The sequence below is a fragment of the Carettochelys insculpta genome, chromosome 4 (genome assembly GCF_033958435.1).
Source record: "Carettochelys insculpta isolate YL-2023 chromosome 4, ASM3395843v1, whole genome shotgun sequence".
Classification (NCBI taxonomy): Eukaryota; Metazoa; Chordata; order Testudines; family Carettochelyidae; genus Carettochelys; species Carettochelys insculpta.
In genome coordinates, this window is record NC_134140.1 from 127,286,731 (window position 1) to 127,310,114 (window position 23,384).

At 40.6% G+C, this 23,384-nt stretch overlaps 1 protein-coding gene across 4 annotated transcripts in view; it reads left to right on the forward strand.

Moving 5' to 3' along the window:
- The window catches only part of CNOT6L (CCR4-NOT transcription complex subunit 6 like), a 73,605-nt gene extending 59,325 nt beyond the window's left edge, over window positions 1–14,280 (forward strand). For all 4 annotated transcript variants that reach the window (XM_074993764.1, XM_074993763.1, XM_074993762.1 and 1 more), the window contains 5 exons: window positions 548–702; window positions 2,946–3,097; window positions 4,859–5,086; window positions 6,589–6,791; window positions 8,983–14,280. In XM_074993764.1, the coding sequence (XP_074849865.1) occupies window positions 548–702; window positions 2,946–3,097; window positions 4,859–5,086; window positions 6,589–6,791; window positions 8,983–9,195 (951 nt within the window). In that variant the 3' untranslated portion in view covers window positions 9,196–14,280. The remainder of the gene's footprint in view (window positions 1–547; window positions 703–2,945; window positions 3,098–4,858; window positions 5,087–6,588; window positions 6,792–8,982) is intronic.
- Window positions 14,281–23,384: the final 9,104 nt, after the last annotated feature.

Here is a 23,384-nt window from a genome sequence, read left to right on the forward strand (position 1 = left end):
CGGCGCATGCGTGGTCCAGCAGAAACTGCTGGAAAGATCCAATCTGCGGCGCCGGGGCGAGCCCAACACCTATCATGGAGCACCCACGGGGACACATCTCGAAGAACCATCGTTACTACGGTGAGTAACTTCTCTTTCAGTGCCTCATTAGCACGCTGCTAGCTGCAGCACTTTGAAAGTGCTGCGTTTCGCTCATGCGCGGCTTGGCTACATGGGGATCCTTTTCAAAAGGATCCTGCAGATTTCGAAATCCCCTTATTCCTATTCGCTGATTTCAAAGTCTGCGGGGTCCTTTCAAGAAGGATGCCCCTATAGCTGATCCATGCGGGAGCGAAACGCGATGCTTTTGAAGTGCCACGGCCAGCAGCATGCTAATGAGGTGCTGAATATTCATTTCAGCGCCTCATTAGTATTCTTCGATTTGGCCATTAGCATGGCCATTTCGAAATTTTGGCCAAGTGTGGCCACGGCCATAGTGGTGGGAACATTTTCTTATTAACATGTCACTAACTGGCTTCATTGTAACATTAACTAAATTCAATTCCAGGAAGTGGAAACAGAGCAATACTTCACCCTCTTTCTGCCGGCATTAAAAGAGCGAGGGTATGATGGATTTTTTTCTCCAAAGTCACGTGCCAAAATCATGTCTGAGCAGGAGAAAAAGCATGTGGACGGCTGTGCAATATTCTTCAAAACTGAAAAGTAAGGGGCAACTTCATAATGTGTGTATTTTTTTACAAAAGATACACTAAAGATCAATATATAATAATATACGTGGAGATACACATCTCATAGAGCTGGAAGGGACCTCAGGAGGTCATCAAGTCCAGTTCCCTGCCCTCTTGGCAAGTCCAATTTCCATCCCTAATGGATTTTTTTTTTTTTAAATCTATATGCCCCAGACCCTAAATGTCCTCCTCAAGGGCTGAGCTCACAACTCTGGGTTACCAGGCCAATGCTTAAACCACTGACCTGTCCCTCCCCCCAAAAAAAGTAGCACTGGAAACATTTTTCTGCAGGTCTGAGAAAATTAAGCTATGTGTTTGTTGGAATGAGGGGCAACTGAATTAGTATGTTGTAAAACTAAAAATTCACGTGAAGTATTTTTTTCATTTTCAAACATTGGAGTTGTGCTTCTGTTAGATACCCCTGTACGTACACTTCCTTTCACTTTGCAGGTTATGCACAAACTTGTTCCCCTTTGTGAAGGGGATATGAACTAAATTAATGACATAGCTTCATTAAGTTCCTAAAATCTACATAATCTCTTTGTCTTGGTAGTTTTAGATGTAGAGCAGTGGAGTCCAAGACAAATTCACCTGATCACCAGTGCCCTGCCTCCGCTCCGGCCATGTGCTTTTCCCACCACCATGGCCGTGTGCGCAGAGCGGCCAGATGGGTGCCCCACGTGTGCGGCTCTCCTGAGCTTCATTCGCCACATCTTTCCACCCTGTTTTCCACGTGCGGCGAACAGGGAGCTTATTGGACACTGCAGATCTAGACATTTGTTGCAGGCATAGGCCAACAGTCTGTAGTGTGACTATGACATGAGTACAGTTTAGCAATTTCTGCTCTGTGAAGAGAGCAATAATTTTGTGTTTGTAAATACCAGAAATTGTAGTTTGGGTGAGGAAATTTGTTTTAAAAAAATTCTTTTCCTTCTTTTGGAAATGAGTCAGGAAATTTTGCACAACTTGCATCACTGAGACATGATTCTCTCTGATTAATATGTGCTGGGTGGTTATGTAATACTTCCATTTTAAGAGCAGATCATATTTTTAAAAAATAGTTTGCCTTTTTGGGTTGCAAATTTCCATGTTGGGAATGACTTAGTTCCTCTTGGGTAAGGTTTGTCTATGAGGTGCCCTAGCCTTTTTTGGTCAGAAGCAGGAGATGGATGGAGAGAGCTTGATACCTGTTCATTTCACACCCTCTGGGGCACCTGGCATTAGCCACTGTCTGCAGACAAGATACTGGGCTAGATGGACCTTTGGTCTGACCCAGTGTGGCTGCTCTTATGAGAAAGGCACAGAGACAACAAACACTCAACACTCAGTTTTGCCGTGACACCAGTAAGAAATCAGAGCTGAAGAAGTGGGTCTGCCCCACAAAAGCTCACCAAATAAATTATTTTGTTAGTCTTTAAAGTGCTACTTGACTGCTTTTTTGTTTTGGTAGTATATAGACTAGCACGGCTTTTTCTCCGTTACTGTCAAAAATTTCTCTTTCTGAACCTAGATGTAGCCAACTTGCCTAATTATAGCTTTAAAAAAAAAACTCTGAAAATAAATTGCATGTATCTTTCCTCACCCATCCTTCATTTTTCCATGGCCTTTTTTAGGTTGTCTGCTTTTGGGAGCAAGGACAGTCTCTTAAGCTGTGTCTAGACTAGCCCTGAACTTGAAAGGGAGCATGGTAATTAGGGTGTCCGGCATTTACTAATGAAGTGCTGTGGTGCATATGCAGCACTTCATGAGTCGAAATCTCCCCCATGGCAACTTCGAAATGTGAAACTTGGAAGTGCCAGCTTGCATGTAGCCGCGGGTCCTTTGAAGTGCCCGCGCTACATTGAAGTCCCTTTGCTCCTCAGAATTTTGACCTGCAGCTACACACAGGCTGGAACTTTGAAGTTTGGCACTTTGAAGTTGCCGTGGGGAGATTTTGACTAATGATATACTGCATATGCACCGCAGCACTTCATTGGTAAACTCCTGATACCCTAATTACCATGCCCCATTCGAAGTTCAGGGCTAGTCCAGACACAGCCTTAGAGTATCTGAGCATGAGTAAGCTAATAGACCCCTGATCTCATTTGGCACCTCTGGTAGCTTCACAGAGAATGATGAGTTAGATGGTTTGTGGTAAACTGTTAAAACATTTTTAATGCAACTGCCCACTTATGGATAATGCTCTGTGTATTTGCTATGTGTTTTGTCTTTTCTCAGATTTACATTGGTGCAGAAACATACAGTAGAGTTTAACCAGGTGGCAATGGCTAACTCTGAAGGTTCAGAAGCTATGTTAAACAGAGTGATGACAAAGGACAATATTGGAGTAGCTGTGGTGTTAGAGGTGCACAAAGAATTATTTGGAGCAGGTCAGCATAACCCCCACTGCTATGATATGTATCAATAACATATTTTTTTCAGATGCACTTTTTTTTAAGTAAATTGCTCCTTTGTGGACCGGTTGTGTAAGATACTACTGAATGTAAGACTCTTAGCCAAACATTTGCATTGGAGCACAGTTCAGTAGATTACTTGGATGAAAGCTCTTATAAAACAGGATATTTCTTCATTCTGAGATTAGATACAACACAAGTTGTCATGAAATAGCAAAAATGTGTTTTTCGAATCAAGAATTTTGAATCGGAGCATCAGGCACGTGGTGCTCTCCTTCGAAGACTCTTGTTCTTTCGTGATTTGATTTTACTTACTGAATTATACTTTCCACCCAGGCAGGAGTACAGACCTCTCTCCTGATAGGTGAGGGCACTGTTCAATGTCTCATGCTTTCCTCTCCATTTTAATCCTTCACAGCAACCCTGTGGCAGTGTGGAACTGGCTACCAAACTGTTTTTAATAAAATATTGTTAATTTGTGATGTCTCACAATGTCTGTCAAAGAATCACATAATTCTTTTGTCGCCTTCCAGTTTGGTGGCCTTTTTTATATAGCCTTGACATTAGTAGTCAGTCTCTAACTGCAATACAGGAAGAGACTTTCTTTAATACAATCTCCTGTCTAGATTGCAGTCTCTCCATTTGAAGGGAAGTAAAAGCACTAGCTGTACTCTTACAGCAGTAGGGGCACGACTAAACTAGGAACTAATTTTGAAGTTAACTTCGAAGTTAGGCAGTACGTTGAAGTAGCCAGCAGAGAGTCTACACACATTTCCCCTTACTTTGAAGTTAACTTCGAAGTAGGCAGCCCAACTTTGACATCCTTACTCCATTCCAGGGAATGGAGTAGTGCCCTACTTCGAAGTAAGCAACTTCAGGGTTATTTTTGTAGTGTAGACACAGCCTAGGAGTCTTACTCCAGGGCTCTGACCAGGAGTTGGACCGTTTCCTAACAAACAAATTGCTATACCAGTAGGTAAGAAACAATTGGAAAAAATAAGTAAATGGTGAGGAATAGTCTGAATATTAGGTGTCTTTCTTTGCTTAAATTTTATTTTATTAAGAAAACCCAAAATTCAGCTGGTTCCCCTCTCGTAGTTTGGGATTAATAAACGAGATAATTTTTCAGGGTATTAGTAGTACTGACCACTGTGCAGGGAGTGCAAGATGAAATGTTAGGAATAGGTAGAATGTTGTCAAGGATACACAGTTCGCCTCATGGTGCCTTCCAAAGATAGTCTGTGCCCTCACACAAGTGGTGGTATATAACACCGTCATGCTTATTGCACTGCTGAATGGGTAAGTAATTTTGTCACAGCTGTTGTTTGAGCTTTTATTTGCTGCTATGTGTAATGCATACAATTGTACCAGTGTTTGGAGGACATAGCATGGGTTATAGTGGACATTTAGTATAACATCCTTCTTTGAGAACTCTTTGATGGAAGAGTTGTAATTGTCTCAGATTAACGAGTTAAGTCTTTCTAGTCGCCATTTGCTTGTAGTCAAAAGTTTGTATTATGAGACCTGTAACCAAATAAGATTAAGAAACAAAATGCATTGTTACTGTGAAATAGAGCTTTATTTAATTTGTTGTTAGACTTTCTCCAGTTGTGAAAGTGAGAATCCTTTTTTCAGTTTTAAATGTCTACCTGATGCAAGAGTGGCAGTAATTCTGCATTATCTGTAATGAGAGGGGCAGTTAATTCACTTGATATTTTAATAAAACTTTTCATCCAGGGATGAAGTCACTTCATGCTGTGGACAAACAGCTGCTTATTGTGGCAAATGCCCACATGCACTGGGACCCTGAATACTCAGATGTGAAGCTCATCCAGACTATGATGTTTGTCTCAGAACTGAAAAACATTCTTGAGAAAGCCTCCATCAGGCCGGGCAGCCCAACAGCAGACCCTAATTCTATCCCTTTGGTGCTCTGTGCAGATCTTAACTCTCTGCCTGATTCAGGTATTTTAGAACTGGTTTGTCACTTTAATGATTATCTTTTTTTTTTTTCCAGCTTTGATTTTTATTAGAATATTTGCGCTGGCTTTCCACCTACCATTTGCATGGTGTGCGTGCACATCCATTGTAGTTGGTGAGGAGGATGAAAGCTTTCTGAATAAAATCCATCTGTGGTTCAAAATTCACAAATCTGTTAACATAACAAATGCCTCTGTTTGAGTCCATAACAAATACCTTTCAGTATAGCAAAACGTCCTGTAGCATCTTAAGGAATAACAAATGTATCAGGTCATGAGCTTTTTTGGGTAAGACCCGCTTTGGATGATTGGAATAGACAGAATCAAGGATGTGTGTATATATAGCGGTGGCGGGAAAGGAGGGAGAAGGAGAGTGGGTTACTTGTCACTAGTGGGACCAGTTGGTGAAGCAAATTAAGTACAATGTGTCCCGTTCCTGCCAATATCAAAGGTAGGGAAATGGAGCAGTACAAGGCCATACTAGTGACAGGTTACCCCCTGTCTCCTTCCCCGTCCAGTTGTATAAACCCTGGATTCTGTTTGTCTACTCTAGTCATCTGAAGAAGTGGGTCTTACCCATGAAAGCCTGTGACCTAATAAGTGTGTTAGTGTAAGGTTCTACAGGACTGCTTGTTGTTTGGGAAGCTACAGACTAAGGCAGCTACCTCTCTGAGATACTTCAGTATATACTTAGCACTTCAGGTATTGGTCATGTGCAAGATTTGCTAAATATTGACTATAAAAAAAGGATAAGATCTAAAATTGATATAGTTCAGTTCAAGCTTTATATTGTAGTAATAATTCTGTATCCTAGGGGCAGGATACCTGTTTTAAAATAAGCTTGTGGTGTGGTAATATTTAAGAATTCAGAGTTAAAGGTTTATTATACTCTGGGTGAAAAGCTGACATAGTAAGATGAGGGCAGAGAGATGTGACATGGAAATGACCTGCTCAGGGTCGATCTTCTGGGGTTGATTTTGCAAGTCTGGTAGGGGTTGACCTCTAAGGGGTCGCAGTTGACCCCTGTATGCCTCACTAGACATGAGGTGCAAGGGAGGTTGACAGGAGAAACTCTCCTGTCAACGATCTTCTTTGCTAAGGACAGCCAAGCAAGCAGAGTGCAGATAGTTTGACTATAGCTATGCAATTGCTATAGCTAGAATTGCGTATGCAGTCGACTTACTTTGCCTAGTGTAGACATAGCATGATTCTTGATGCTTTGTTAGCACAGAACAGTCAGCATTCTTAATGTATTCACGGTTTTGAAGTACTTTCTTTCAAACATTATAGCAGTGATGCATCTTCATTATGCAGATGCACTCAGGAAGTAATTTCCCACCAAAGGAGACTTAAAAAAAAGAAAAAAAAACAATTGCTGATATCTATGAGATCATGATCTGTCAGTTATTAACCTACGATATTTAAATTCCATGCCTGCTGTGTTTCAAGATTTAATTCAAACTAGTTGCATCTGTGTTTTGCAAACAGGTGTTGTGGAGTACTTAAGCAATGGCATAGTAGCCGACAACCATAAGGACTTCAAAGAGCTGCGTTACAATGAGTGTCTCATGAACTTCAGTGGCAGTGGGAAAAATGGGGCTTCCGAGGGAAGAATAACGCATGGCTTCCAGCTCAAGAGCGCCTATGAGAACAACGTGATGCCTTACACCAATTACACCTTTGATTTCAAAGTAAGAGCTGATCTCTTGGACTGAAATTTACCATGGGTCTCGCCGTGCTGGATTAAACCCCAGACCCATCTAGTCCTTTGCCCTGTCTGAGAGTTGTAGCACTTGATGCTGCAGAGCAGCGGTTCCCAACCCGTTCAAGACAGGGACCCATTTTGAAAATTCAGGAAGACTTGGTGACCTAAGGCCATTTGAAACCAGGTAGGGGAGAGGTCGCAGGGGAGGTTCTCCCCTGGGAAAAATGCCTCCCGACTTAAATCCCTCTCAGCTTCCCCTTCCACCTCCAAACTTAATCCCCTTTCAGATGGGTTGGCAGATTTTTAGAAAACTTAAGCGGGATGGGCAGCACCACCTGTGCGTTCCCCACCTGGGGCTTCCTATCCCGTATAAGATTTCCAAAACCCAGGTGGGGACCCGCAGCCGTACAACTGGAAGCCGGCTGGGGCGCAGAGTCCTGGCCGGCAGTGCCAGCTGTGGGATCCCTGGCTGGGGGGCGGTTGGGGATTCTGCAGCAGTATGGTGGGAGCTGGCTGGAGCATGGATCCCTGACTGGCTGTCTGCCCCCCATCCTAAGACTTAAACCTGTTTTAATACCCCCTGTCTCCCGCACCTACCTCAAAGAGGAGTTCCAAGCTGCTGCTGACCCCCTCTGCTCCTTAGTTGGGCTGTCTCCTTCTCTATTCAGCTCCTCCCAGCCCTCCTGCTCCCTTCCCCCACCTGAAGTGGGGCAATTCCCTGCCCTACAGGGTTAAATGGGACTCAGTTTAATTGGTTTTAGGGCAGGATCCCTAATGCTGGCTGTTTAAACCAATTAAATTGAGTTCCATTTCAGCACCGCAGGGCAGGGATTGGGAGCCAAAGAAGAGTCACAAGACTGCAGTTAGCTCCGTAAGAACCAAGCTGGCAACCCTTAGAAAATCTAATCGCAACCCATGTTTGACTCCTGACCCATAGCCTGGGAATCCCTGCTACAGAGGAAGGTGTAAGAACCTTCTAATAGCTAGGTATGAGGTAATTGGCTCCCGCACCCGACATATTAGGTCTCATCCTCATCCCAAATACCTATAGGTGGGCTTACCGCCCGAAGCATGAGTATTAATACCCCTTCCAGAATTTTTCTTAGCATTAACCATTGTCACTCTGGATGTTCTTGTTATCTATATAAATGTCCAGTCTCTTGCTGAATCAAGCCAAGTTAATGACCTCAAAGACATCCTGTGGGCGATTAGTTTCACAGTCTAAATTATATGGTGTGTGGAAAAAGTACTTTGTTCTGGGCTTTGAATTTGCCATCTATTTGATTTAATTGCAGGTTGGCTTGTTCTTGTGTTATGAGACAGTTTGCTCCAGCAGTTACTTTGATAGCTCAGTCTTGGCTAGCAACTCATTTTTATGATCAGCAAAGAGGGGGTTTGGAGCACTATCTGTGGTGAATGCTGATGCAAATGCTCATTTTAGCTTCTCTTATTTCCTGATCTTCCTTAATTGAACACTCTAATCTTAGTGAGCCAACACTTTCAGATTTGTTTGTTTGTTTCCTGCTTCTGATACTTACATAGAATTTTTTGTTATACCTTTCACTTGTTTTGAATTCTGTTGTATCCCTCTGAATTTCCTTCTTGCCCTTTTGCAGTTCTGCTCCTCTTATTTCTTGGCTTCGGCTAGGTTTCCAAATTTTGAAGGATATCTGCTTGTTTTGAATAGTCTCTTGAACTCTGCTTTTGAGTCATACTGGTTAACTGCTTCTTTCTGCTTCTCTTGTTCAGCACCATCCATGCTTTTTGGAACTGTTATATTTCCTTATAACATCTAGGACAAATCTAAATATATTGTTTTCTTTACTTTTGGTTTGGCAGCTTTTTTTTTTTTTTTTTTTTTTTTTTTAAACTAATCCTTCCATTTTATTGCCTTCTGTCTTCTCTGAAGTTTAGTATCACTGTATATTTGCTTTTTGGTACCATCTTTCCCCCTAGATTGTTGAATTTAATTACATTATGCCCACTGTTATTTGATGGCTCAGCTGTTACTACTTTTTGTATATTTGGGTGGGGATTTATTTCTGTCAGTCTTCCCATGAATGGTGGTGAGGAGTTAACAAGGGTGTACAGCTGTGCCAAGTATAGCTTAAGAAAATGTTAAACGATAACGTGTGACATGTCTTCATTTTAACAGAATGTTTTTCTCTCTCCCTTAGGGTGTGATTGACTACATTTTCTATTCCAACACTCATATGAACGTGCTTGGGGTCCTGGGGCCTTTAGATCCTCAGTGGCTGGTTGAGAACAACATCACTGGGTGTCCACACCCTCACATCCCTTCAGACCACTTCTCACTGTTAACACAGCTCGAACTCCACCCGCCGCTCCTGCCTCTTGTCAACGGTGTACACTTGCCTAACAGGAGGTAGTGGAGCCCTGCCCCTTTGAGGGCTAGGACCTGTTGTTATGGACCTGTACAGTTGTAAATCAAAGTATGTAGGAGTGAAGTATGGCCAACCTTAAGCTGCTTCTTCAAGCTCCTTTCATTGTGTGTTTTGATATGAGATTTTGCACATTTTGGTGCATGTTGGTATCATTTGGCGCTAGGGCTGGAACCAAAGTATTATTCCCTTTCCAGGATTTTAATTTAATTTTTAAACTGGTAAGCTTATTGTTTTGTTAGGAAGCTTGGGTTTATAAAATGGGCAAATCAGATTTAAAACATACATAATAATCTATTTAAAATTAATGCTTTGTTCCAAACCACAGCACAAGCCCTCCTTTTTATAAAAACAAAAAAAATTAAGCAATTAAAAACAACATTTCAAAACAACCTGTTTCAGTTTTAGGGGATAATAATTAGACATACTGTTTTGCTGAACTGAAAATGAAGATCTGGGATCTGCATCCAAAATTAATTTTGCACATTAGCAAAGCACTTAATATTTGCCTGTAAATTATTAACAGTACAGCCCTCCTTCTGCCTCCATCTAGCTAATTCCGGAAAACAAAAAATGGTTGCCTTTATGTATTGAAGGGCAGATTCTCTTTTGGTGCAACTTGATTGAATGCAATAAAATTATGCCATTAGAGAATATGGACCTGCGCGTATAATGCCCCACAGAACTTTGGGTTGGCAGATGACATGGGAACTTCCTTGGAGCTTTTGTTAAGAAATTAGGAATTCAAACTGAGTGTCCTGTTTTAAGATGTCTAACAGAGAAATCTCCCTATTTTGACATCCCAGGATAGGAAACTTTTGCAGCGTAGGATATAGAAACATAAAATTAAGAAATTGCGCTTGAAAACCTGTAAGTTTTCTTATTGGTGAATTCTCAGAGCAAATATGTTCCATCTCAATCTATAGGTTCCCCTTTCTCTTGTTATATTGAAAAAAATGATAAACCTTGGATTGGATGTACTGGTTAAGGGTATGGGTGGGGCTGGGAGCGGGCAACCTCTGGAAATGATCTTCTGTCTCCAAAGTGCATGTTAAATAGCTGTGTAGGTGCTTTTTGGGGTTGGGATAGAGAGTGGTAGCCATAATCATTCCTTGGATTATTTTTCCTGACCCTAGTTGCCAAATAGCCATCATATGCTTTTAATACTTTGTTTTTGTTTTCCGTCAAGGTTGAATTAAAAAGCTGCTGGTTCGTTCCCAACTGTTAACGCTCTTTAGCTGTATTTGAAAATCTTTCTTTTTACACTCTAGGTGGCCAGTTCAAAACATTGTGCCTCAAGAGGCAGTAAACATAAAGCAATTTTCTGAAAGAAATTGGTTGGCTGCTTACTGTTTAAAAAAAAATATATATATATATATATATTTTATATATATATATATATATGTATGTATGTATGTATGTATATGGCACAGTAATAAGAAAAGGTTGTGTCTGTGTTTTTAAGTTTTTCTTTATTCTGCTTTTTTGCTGCTATGAGATTTTTCTTGAATTTATATTTTAAACTTTTCATGCACTTTACTGTTTCTAGTCTCAAAATGTGATATTTTTAATAAAAAAAGATTTTCCATTATGTGAATGAAATTTTTAAACAGATAAATAGCCTATATTTATGTCTCCTTCATATACTTAAAAAGGGTCAAATTTAAATTATTCAATTAGTTTTAAATACTATGGAGCAATCTTCTCTTTTGCGAAACTAATATTTTCGGCTGTTCTGCCATTGTTTAATTATACATTTATTTTGTCATTTATTCATTTGATTTATTCAATGTCAGGCTCCAGTATCAAATGTTCCCTGTATTTGTTTGGGTGTGGGATGGGCTGCAACAGTTGGTTCAGTGGAAATGACAACCCCCCTTCAAAAGTGCCTGAAAGTAGAGGCATCCTCTCTCATTTAGGATAAAATTGGAAGTTATTGTAGTGAAATTGAATGTGAAAAAATACACAAAAATATCTACCCTACCATTTAGAAAAAGAAAAAAAGCCCTTTTACAGATTTTCCTCTAGGTGCAGGTATCTCTTTTTATATACCTCAAGTGTTCAAGACCTAGGCATGCATATAAATTGAAAAAGTATTTAGTGTATAGTACTGGAAAGTAGAATAGCATGAAAAACTTAATTTTGTGGACATTACCTTTTTTGTAATCAGCTACTGTATCCTTTTCTTCTTCTTTTGGAGGGGTGGCTTCTCTGCTCTGGAGATATGCACTAACAAACCATTTTCCTCCTTTCATACACGCATGTTAACTAGCAATGTGAGCAATATTTCCTACCATACTTCACTCCCAATATTTTTGAGATGTTTGTATAAATGGAATTTAAAGTTCACTTATGATTGTATATGAACTGCAGAGGAGCCCATTTATAAATACATTAAAAAACCACAATCTTTTTGTAGTATTGGGGGAAAATAAAAAAAATTGGGAAATGTAAACAGTTTAAGTTTTATTTTCTTCTGATTTATAATTAATTGAGGCACTCTGTTGCAGGAAGGTGTTTAATTGGGTTTTCTCTGCTTCAGAATACATTATTCAAAATGTCCAGTGTTCTGTAATTCTTTAAAAAAAATTGATGTTGCACAAAAGCTTTTATATTGAAATGGGTATTGTTTGTTGGTTTTAGTTGTCCCACACACCTGAGCATGTTCACCCAAATTTCACCTGTGTAGTTCTCTTCTGTGATTTCTTTTTGTCCCCCTCTCCCCACTGTATTCCTTTTTTTTTTTTTTACAGAAGGAGCAGTATGTGTATTGAGCTTCCATTTCTGATGATCAGAAATGCTGCTGTCCTTAGTATTTTAATTTAAAATACAGAAAATCTGGACTCCTTGATAGTGAACCTAAAAGACAAGTTGTATGTCCTGCTTACCTGTAAACTATGTATGCACATGATACAGAAGTCAACACACTATCATGTGTCTAGGATGGGAACTCCTGGCTTTAAATAGAAAATCTACACCTACTAAGTCCACCTTCTCTGCAACTAGGATTTTTCTGAAAACTTGTTGTGAAAACTTTTGAAATGCAATGCTCTATAAAGACATATGTGTATTTGTTTCTGGGGCAGAAGTTGACATGGGAAAGGAAACTGGGATAAGTGGTACCACTAATCTTCACAGTGGATACATGGACGAAAAAATACAGCATTTTTTTTTTTCTCTTCAACATGGATGCTCGTCTCATAGCTTTAAACATTGGGAATGCTGCAGCATCCTCAGGACTGATCACTGGGGAAAAGAGGCTCAAATTCACATACTGCTCCTTGCTTAGTTGGTTTTGTTTTAAAAATACTGTGCCTGGTGTCAACTTCTAAGCAACAGCACTGCCTAAAGGAAGCAGAGAAAAAATATCCAACACCGTTCAACGGGCAACTTTTTAAAATTCAATATGGTAAATCTGTTAGATATGAGGTTTTGTGTGTGTATATAAAAATTTTTGTACAATGTAGCTGAAATATTTTTGTTTAATTATTTTGATGTAAGGAGTGTAAACATTTTGTGTACCACACGTTGAAGTCAGGTATGGCACAATGGGTTCTGAGACCAGCTTTTTTCCCATTTGCCTTGATCAAACCTTTTATTTTTATTTTTTGCTTTCTTTCTGTTCTTAGCATTCATCAAGAAAAGACTTCATTTTACCAATAATCTTACTATGTGTTTTTGAAGTCACTCTTGTTCCTAATCAACAGAAATATAGAACCTTTTTTGAGTACTCTTTGTTTATAAACCGTGGCCAAAATATTTAGTCCCTTAAAATCTTGAAAAGCACTTATTAGAGTTAACCTAACTCTGCTCTCAGGGTTTCATCATTGACTTCCAAAGGGGCACAGTTAGGCTAATGCTGGCAGAGTCTTGAAAAATCTTCTATCCTGGGTGCTTTTGAGTTAGACATCTCTATCCATGGTTGTGGCCAGATGCCTGAATTACAGTGGCCTGTTTTTTCCAAGATACTGAGCACCTGCAGCTCCCATCTTCTTCACAAAGTCTGAAAAATCAGGCCAGTTACATTTTGGTGTCCGAACATAGTTTTAGGAGTTTAACTTTTCAGGACCTAGTTCAGAAGATTTTGAGCTAAATCACCAGGGAGTATATGAAGATATATTAAAGGCTCATATCACTTGATTTCACTGGGATTAATTTGGGTGAGGGGATCACAGGAACAGAATAGAAGAGATAAAAAGACACTTTAAAATTTGAGTTAAATTCAAGGCCATTCTATTTGGTCACCCTGTAATATGTGAGGAAAACATGGTGGGTACTTGGGCATTTACATGTGTTCAAAGAGTTCTCAGTCAGTAGTGCCTTATGAATACTCTTTCCATAATCTATATAACTGGGAAATTAACAAAGTTCAGATTTAAACCCAGCAATTGAAGTGACTACATTTCCATTATAAACTTTTTGTTTTCTTGGCTTAGGAAGATATCTGGCATACAAGATTCAGGAATGGAAGGGTTGTTTTTTTTTTAAAAAATATTAATTATCAAACGATATTAATTGCTATTTAAATCACAAGGGATTTTTTTTACTATAGCCTTGAATGCATATAAATTAAAAAAAAGTTGTACTAGCCATTAATCAAAATAAGAAATGCTTTTTAAATGGCTAGATTATTGCACATTTACATGGTTAATCAACATGTCATCATTCTGTATGGCCATGTAGAGAGTTTTCTTTACTTACAAAGTTCTAACTTCATGGAAATAGGGAAATGTTCCATCTTCAGTGTTACATTGTAGAATGACATTTCATCTTCTGCATTGGAGGATGATAGGTTGAAACACGCTTAGCTGTAGCATGTCTCATTGTTATGAGATATCTAGTCATGACTAAGAAAGAGGATGTGTCCTGAGCTTCAGTGCTCATTTAAACTTTTGTGGTTTGGTCCTCTGAAAATACAATAGAAAATGACTCAATAAGACTCTACTGTATAAATATACACACATGGCCCTGAATGGTCCCTCAAACGCTTGATATCTTTTATCCATCCGCACTAGGATGCCATCACCCTACAATCAGTCCTTTTGAAAAAACAACCAAAACAAAAACAAAAACGAGAGTGGCACTGCATAGTTTGAGGAATTGGTAATGTGACAGCAGGCCTTTTACCTCTATTACCATTTCAAATGTGATTGCATTTACCCAATATTCATAAGGAGGAGAAGTGACACCAAGGGAGAGCAACATTGTAAAGCTTTAATTGCGGCTACTTGTACAGCTGTTGAACAGATGACTCAATATGTTAGTTCCTGAGAGAGATTATTGAAAAAAGAGCTGAATAAGTTTAGCTAAACACTGGCAACAATGGAAGTGCATTGTTGTGGTCTGGGCCTGCTAAATTCATAATCTGAAAGTGTCATCTTACGTTAGGTCTGTAAATATTTTGCAAGGGTGCAGTAAAAGTACATTAACAGCTTTTAAAAAATGATCTTTATGCCAAGTATCAGCCTAGAAATAAATTCCATAAGTTTCTAAACATTTTAAAATGAGTTTTATGTATGTACCCCAAGCACTGTTATACCTGACTGGGGGAAAATTAAAATGCTGAACTCTAAACTCGTGTATATCCTGAGTAGTATTGAAGACATTTTGTACTGATACTTCCCAGACTTCATTTACTTTCAAAATCACTGGGAGAAAAGATGATGAAAGCAAAGTCGGGAATGCTGCCTTGGCCTTTGAAAGTGATTAGAAAAGCAAATAACATCATCATTAAACGTTTTCTTATTGTAGACAATTTATTGGAAGAATTTAACACATGGTATACAAAGTAAACTTGGACGGGTTGGTTTCGTTGGAAGATAGAGCACTTCTGGGACAGTGGATTTTGATGTAGATTCTAAAATAAATGTGAAGCTGGGGGAATGCATTGTAGTTTAATAAATGTATTTGAACAATTTTGATGGCAAAACATGCCAAGTGATATGACTCTTTTCAGCATAGTACAGTGTGTTTAGCTTGCAAAGTCCTTCACTGTTTAGTAGTGAGAGGTGGAGTGTGAGTCTGGTATTATTTGATATCATCCTTTTGTTAAACTGTTTCCAAGGCTTAAACATTTACCCAGTTCTTATTGCCTTTGTATTTGTCTTTGTTTTAAAGCAAAGAATCATGGTGACTCTCTTTACAAGTGATGTTGTTCATATTATGTTGGCTTTGTTTTCAAGTTTTAATTATTGCGTAGTATGTTTTTTTCCAAGCAATTAAACTATTGTGTACACCATGTTATCAAGATTTGCCTGTAATTCACTAAACCCATAAGTTTTGGTTGGATCGGTGGTGATGAGAGCTCAGGCTATGCTTTTCTGAATATTAGACCATGGGAGTAAGTTGCTCCTAAGTACAAGAGACTGTTTCCAGGTAATCTGAAACTGCACTATAATTTTTCTGTACAAATCTACTAACATGCAATTTTCCCATTTTATGAAAATTCTAAGCAAACTTGCCTGATTCGTGACTCAGTTCTGTGTCTGAACAGCTACAGGATAGCACATAGGAAACTTGAATTAAGTGCCTGTCCTGCTCCCGTTGAGGTCTGATTGGTGTTTCACCTTGACTTCAACGGGAACCAGGCCAGGCTCACAAGTCTGCATTGAACGGCAGATTTCTTAAACACCAGCTTGTAGGAGTGTGGGGAAGGGGGTGTCCCTTTGAGATTCTGTACAGTTGTCTCAATGCAGCAAATTCCTGGATTCTGGGAAAGTTTTTGAAAATGCACCACTGGGTTCTGTTTTTTCTCCTTCCTGGTAATACACAGAACCATGAGTTAAATGGGCCTCTTGCCTCAGATATAACCTGCTTAATCATATAATCTTAACCAAGTGCCAACTGAGGGAATGCATAGGGGGATTTCTTTTTCCATTCACATTTGAAAAAAATTCTCTAACCGTTCCATTATGAAAACCTTGTTTCATACACAGTTTGGGTATCTCAAAACCACATGTAGGGGATGTGTGTTGTGGGGGAAGAGTATAACAAAATCTTCATCTAATGACTGAAAATCAAAGCAGTCTATTTCAGACCTGAGCAAAAAAGTCTTACTCAGTGTTTCCCACAAAATAATTGCAGAACTGTTGCCCTCCCTCCAAAAAATGTTCTCTCATCAAACGTTATTCTTAAAAATTCAAATGATCTTCCTTTTTTTAAAAAAAAAAGTTTTTTCCTTACAAGAAACAAAGTGCCAGAGAGTTGTAGCTTCAGCTGACTTCACTGAGTCAGACCATTGAATTTCATGTCATCCATAAGTCTACTTTTTATCATGAGACTGTCAGCAGCTCTTCTTTTTGTTTGTTTTTTAATTTACCAGTTGATTGGGTGGGAGCTCTTAATTACACAACTCAGTTGTGGTATTTTGCGCAATACATACTGTACAACGTGCGTTCAAAAGACAGAGGTTTTACTTTTGCAGAAAAATATGAACAGTACAGAATAGGGGACGGTAACTGTACTAAGCAGTCCTGCCTTTTTAATCTCATGGCAGCTCAGAAGGGAGGTGCTGAAAGCCTAGAATTATTACTGTTGGATGAGATGGCAAAATACTTCTTTTCTGTTACAGAGATTGGGTACGGATCACACATGATATGTATAGGGCTAAATAGCTGCTTGTTTCTTTGCACCTGTGTACTTTTATTTCCTTCTGTAGGCAATAAACGGTCATTTTGCAACTGCATTTTCTGTCCTGTTTTTGATTTTTGCTTTTCAATATCGTATCCATCACAAAAGGAGCTGGGAGGAGAGAAGCTGGGTGTTGGTTTTACTGTTGTACGATTTGATGTGGAGAAGAAAGCACCATCTTGGTGTTTACAATTAAGCTGCTGCTTATGGTCACACTCTGAGTGGATAGAAGAGACTGCCCAGGTAACTTGATTTGAAATCCGTGAGAGTTTCTCCATTAAATTCAGTGAGTTGTGGATCAGTAGTTACACTTGTGCATAATTACACCTCTTATCTTTGTCTAATGGGTAACATTGAATTATCAGGTTTTCATTAAAAAAAAAAAAAAGTCACATTCAATTCTTGCATGCATATAGGTTAACCATTGATGTTTCCGCACATCACTGAGCATCTGAGGGTGTAAATGATGAGCCCTGGATTTGGGATTTACTAGATATTTTTACTGAAGTGCACAAAGGATGAGCGTCCGGCCAAGTCCCTTTCTATCTGGTTGGGCTGTGGTGTTGACTGGGTAAAGTACTAAACTAACACACAAGTGTTACAGAATGACAAGCAGGTATTAGAGAGATTCGCCCACTTTTTTAAAGTGTGCTATCACAGCTGTTCTCTATGAAGTTCAAGTTGTCAGTTTCTCTTCCTGCTGTCATGAAGTCCTGTTTTCTGGTGCTAAAGGGCCAAGCATGTTCCTCCCCTTTCCCCTATGAAAAGTAAGTGCAGTACGCTCCTTCCGACTCCTAGCTTCTGATGTACACATGCTGGGTGGAAGTACCTTGTTACAGTTCTGCAGGGCCTGTTCAGCGCTAGAGGGATGGGGGGATTATTGTCATGACCAGCATGACGTGTTGTTAAGATCCTCGGTATAGGCTCAGTGTTTGGGAAAGTTTGCAGGGTCTAGAACCTGTAATGCCAACACAAGCATTTGGATTGTTCTTATTACAGTAGATCCTCAAGGCCCAAACTGAGATCAGGGTACGTTGTCGTACACATCCGTGGAGATGGACTGTTCCTCTACCTAGGTCATCTCTTCACCACAGGTATGAGGCAATTTAACCTAGGCAATTTGAGTTAAGCGAGTAGAGTTAATTCAAATCGACGTAGCTTAAATCTACTTCCTGTGGGGACTGTACTGTGCTGAGTGGAGAGACGGAATTCTTCCTATCAACTCCCATTTCCTGTTCTGGTGGAATACTGTATTCATAGGAGAGTAATTGGTGGTCGGATTATGGTGTCTATAATAAACATGATAAATTGACCTCCAGCTAAATTGATCGCTGCCCCATCAGTCAGGCCCAGAGTGAAGATGTGCCCTGGCGTGGCAAGTTGCATTTGGAGCCTTTCTTTCTCAGGGTGAGAAAGCAGCTCAGATGCAATAAACATTATGGCCTTCTCTGGCGGTCTGCAGTTTCCCTCCCTCCATCCAAGGGAGGAAGATCAAGGGCTGCCTAAGAAAAAGGCCATTCTCAAGGTGTACATGCACAGCCAATGGCAGCAAGTCTCCCAGGCTGACAGGCTAGCAGGGATCACCTGCGCTCTGGAAATAGGTCACCCGGGCTGCAGTGTGGGCTCTGAAATCTTCACAGTGCTTGCTCCACAGCTATTTCGAGGCCGTTTGCATGATGAGTCCTGCTAGCCTGAGTCTGCGGACCTGAGCCGAGAAGCTGACTGGCACGCATTGTGCAGATGTACCAGATGTTCAGACACCTCTCTAGTTGCTTCACCAAAAAACAGACAAGTTCTGGCTCTGTCTCCTTTTGTGCCTGTTATCATACTGCGTCAATGAGTGGAAAGAGAAGAGTTAGGCCCTCATTGACAAAGAGCAGAATGCTAGGATGAAGAAAAAGAGCCCCCATGCCCCTTTCATCTTAAGAGGTGAAAAGCACAGAGTTTCCCACAAGCAGTGTACATCTCAATACCCTTTGAGGAGGGTGGGCTTTCAGATTCTGACCCAGGACAAACAGAAGAGGAGGAAGACGTCTTTCAGCAGAAGGCTTTTGGTAATAAGTCCTGTTTGGATGCTTTCCGTGTAATGAAGGTCTAGGATTGAGAACCCATCGTGAATAGGAAGATGTATTAGTGACTTTTGTGAAAGTTTTCTAAATCACTATTAAAAATGGGTCTTGGACGTCTTTTCGAAAATATTAATCTATGTTACTAGGAGTCCAGGTGCTCTTCTAGGAGAGGTTGCTTTTCACTAGGTGTTTGTAGAACCAAGGAGATCCTTGCCTTTAAACAGTATTGGCATGGGGGCATTGGGTCTGTAGATATTTCTCTCATTTTTTTCCCCCATTTGTGTACAAAGCCTTATGAAGGCCTCTAGCTCACTTTTAGGTGATTGAGAAAAGCCTTGTAAAAAGTTTAAAAAAAAAAAAAAAAGAGCTAGTCCAGTAGGACTTTAAAGACTAACAAAATAGTCTTTAAAGTGCTACTGGACTGCTTTTTTGTTTTATTAGTATATACACTAACACGGCTGTCTCTCTGTTATTGTAGAAAGTTCTTGAAATAACGCTCTCCTCGGACCTGCATTTCTCACTATTGTTTATCAGTTGGATTAAAATGTGAGCAAGTCCCAAAAGTCCCCTCAGTCTCACACTGCTTCTAGGTTGGAATTTTAAACCCCACCAGATGTTCAGCAGATGAACCAGCAATGTGAAGGGTGCTTTGTCCAATTGTCCCACACAGAGAGCACTGAAGGGAGTTTTGTTTGCTGTCTTCCCTTTTGGTGCAGTTGTTCCTGGGGTCACAGTGTGTGGTGTCACTCCAAATAAAGGCAAAAATTCTCTTGTGCATGAGCTTTGGTTTCATTTCACATGTTACAATACCCTAAAAGGTATGGGTTAAATCCTGGCCCCCATGAGGCTTTCGTTGCGTCTTCATTAGAACACAACTCAAGTCTTATGAAGTTTGTTTTAATTCATGTAAGCAAAATTCTGGGGGACATTAATTCTCCCAGCACTAGAAGGGGGAATAATATTTGCTGTACCTGCCTCTGGTGGGGGCTGTGTGGATTAACTCTTTCAACATACCATGGGCCACATACATTCTCACTGTGAAGAATGAGAACATAAAACTAAAGTTGGAGTGGTAAGGGTAGAAGTAAATAAACGGAATGTCCTCGTGTCATCTGTTTATAATAGTATTTGTTAAAGTTTAGTCCATTTTGGACAGAAAGGAGAAACACCCAGAAAGTGCACAGACAGCGGGTGCTTCCTGCAGTAAGTTAAATACCCAGTACATCAGAGAGGGGAACGACTAATTCGCATGGGTTAAATTGGCCAGCTAGCTCTATGAAGGATGCTGTTGAGTTAAAGGAATTCCAGAGCTAGGCTGCAGTAAGGTTAATAGACCAGCTGTGGAAGTTATGTGAGACAGCTGGTGTGCTGAGCTCTAAAAATGGAAGAATTCACCATTCATTGGGTAGCACAATCCCAGTTTCTTATTTTAAAATGTCCTTTGTGGAAGCAGTTCTGGACCAATGAACGTGGGAATTATAAACAACAAGGTGCAGAGCATAGCCTCCGTAACTGGTAATCAGTCATGACTTCCTCCACCTCCACATGTAACCTGAGTTTCCATCTTACCACATCTCATTATCCTTTCCTTTGTCTAGTCTTTTTCCCTCTCCAAAGTAAAGGTCAGGAGCTACCCTGACAGGTGAAAAGAATCTGTGTGTCTACTTGGCTTTGAACTTCATTTTTTTTTTGTTTGATGGAGTTTTCTATGGAGTGGGGCCACTTCAGTGTTACCTCCAATATGCTCCTGGGCTGCCTCGGGATAGAGGGAAACAAGCTACCTGTGTGAGAATGCTCAAACAGCTGCCTGAGGAGACATGTGAGCCATTAGCTATTATCTTTGAAAAGTTATGGGCAGCAGGAGAGGTTCCAGAAGAGTGAAAAAGGGTAAATACAGTGCCTTCTATGGAAAAAAAGGAATAATGCAACCCAGGGAATTACACATCAATCACCTTAACTTCTGTACCAGAAAAAAACAATGGAGTAAATAATTAAGGAATTCATTTGCAAACATCTGGAAGATAAGGTGATAAGTAAGGTGTTAAGGGATAAGATAAGGCGATAAGTAATAGCATGTATTAGTCAAGCTCAAATCTTGTCAAACCAACGTGATATGACAGGGTAACAAGCTTTGTGGATGGGGGCAAACTTTAGATGTGATATAGCTAGATGCCAGTAAAGCTTTTGATATATGGAAATACAAATGATGTGGAGCTACTGTTAGGTGGGTACATAACTGATTGGATAACCATTCTCAGAGAGTCATTATCAGTGGTTCACAGTAATTCTGGAGGGACATAAGTGGAGTTTCATACAAATCAGTTCTGAGACCAGTTTGATGCAATATCTAAGTTGTTTATCGAAATAGTGGCATAGCGAGTACACACAAAGTTTGCAGATGGTACCAAGCTGGGAGGGGTTGAAAGTGCTTTGAGGGATGGGATGAAAATTCAAAATGAGCTGGACAAATGAAGAAATGGTCTGGGACAAAGAGGCTGAAATTCAATAAGAACAAAGGCAGTTTTCCACTTAGGAAGGAACAATCAGTTGCACACACGCAAAATGGGAAATGACTGCCCAGGAAGCTGTCTGTAGGGTTTTGAGCTCTTCTGTTGAAAGGAAGCTCGAGGTCATTGTGGACCACAACCTAAATATGAGTCAACAGTGTAACAGTGGCAAAAAAAGTAGACCTCCTTCTGAGATTCAGTGGTAAAAGTATTGTAAAACACGAGAAGTAATTCTGCTGTATGCTGTGCTGATTAGGCTTCAGCTGGAGTATTGCATCTAGTTCTGGGCATCACATTTCGGGAAAGAGGTGGACAACATGGTGAAGGGCCAGAGAAGTGCAACACAAATGGTTAAAGGTCCAGAAAACATGACTTATCAGGGAAGAAAGAACTGGGGTTGTTTAGCCTGAAAAAGAGAAGACCAAGAGACAGCAGCTTTCAAATATTTTAAAGGTTTTTACGAGGAGGAGGGACGAAAAATTACTCTCCTCAACCTCTGATGAGAGGATAAAAAGCAACAGCTTTAAACTGAAGCAAGGGAAGTTTAGGGTGGACATTAGAAAAAAAAAAACTTCCTTGTGGTCCAAGTCATTTAGAATGGAAATAGATTGCCTAGGAAGGTTGTGGAATCTCCATCAGTGGGGATTTTGAAGAATAGGTTAGACAAATGTCTGTCAGGGATGACCTAGATCGTGCTTGGTTGTACTGTGGGTGCAGGGACTCGACTTGATGACCTATTGAGGTTCCTTCCAGTTCAATGATTCTGTGATTAGTTTCCATTCAGACTTCAAAGAAAAGTTTCTCACATTTGAAACCAATAAATGTATAAATGATTTTATGGAATAATACACAGAGTGAAGCCAGGCTCGTTTTGTATCTGGTAACAGCAGAGTTGTAATTGCATAGCAATCTGTACCACCACAAATGACTTTTTTGTGCCATAAAACATAGTTGATCCAGACCAGAGTCCTAAAGAGATTTCTGCTTAGCCAGCAAGGTGGCTCAGCTAGCATAGTAGTGAGTGGAACATAACTATTCACAGAGAACACCAACAGGCTCCTCGGATGGGGAGTCAGGACACCCGGTTCTGCTCTGTGTGCTGCCCCCGACTTACATCATGACTGCCCCTGACTTACATCATGACTTCCCCTCTCTCTACCTCTGTCTTGTAAATGGACACAGGGACTGCCTTATGGCGTGTTTTGTGCTCTGCTTAGCACAACAGGGCCTTGATCTTGGTTGGAAGTGGCTATAAATCAGAGCTCTACTAATGAAAGTGCTCAAAGTGGTAGAGGGGCAAACCAAGAGTTACCTTTTAAATAACACCTCTTAGGGACGTGTGGTAGATAAGTAGGGCAGGGAGTAGCACTAGGCCATATACTTAAGAACAGGGCCGCCCAGGTGTTGATTCATGGAGTCTTCCCTGTCTGGGCACCAAAAGATATTCTCAGAGCTAAACTTGGGGGCAGCTTGGTCCTTTAGAGTCTCTCTCTTCTGAGATGGTCCACAGAGTTCCTAGACCACAGATGCAAATCAAATATCAGAGGAGCTTTCTGACACTAGATTTCTCTCTGTTTACCCCACTGGGGCCAGTGCTGAGGTAATTAATTGACAGGTAAGCCAGCAAAGACCAGAAACATACACGAGGGATGTGAATAGAGCTGTTCTGGCCCTAAGATGAGTCAGGGTGGCTGTTCCAGGCCCCACAAAGAGAAGAGCAGGCTGGGAGGGCAGCATGGTGGGGTGGTTCAGAAGATCAGTGCAAGCAGGCAGGCTGGGCTGTGGTGGGTGCAGGGGGCGGTGGGGTGGGCATGATCCTTGCTACTGCCCTCCCCCAGTAATCCCCAGGCTTGAGTCATCGGGGAAAGGAGGCATGGCTTGGGCAGGGATGGTGTAGGGGGTTGAGGACAGAGGTGGGGGCCTGATGGGGGAGGGTCTGCCCCAGGCCCTGTGCCCGCCCCCCACCCTAGGG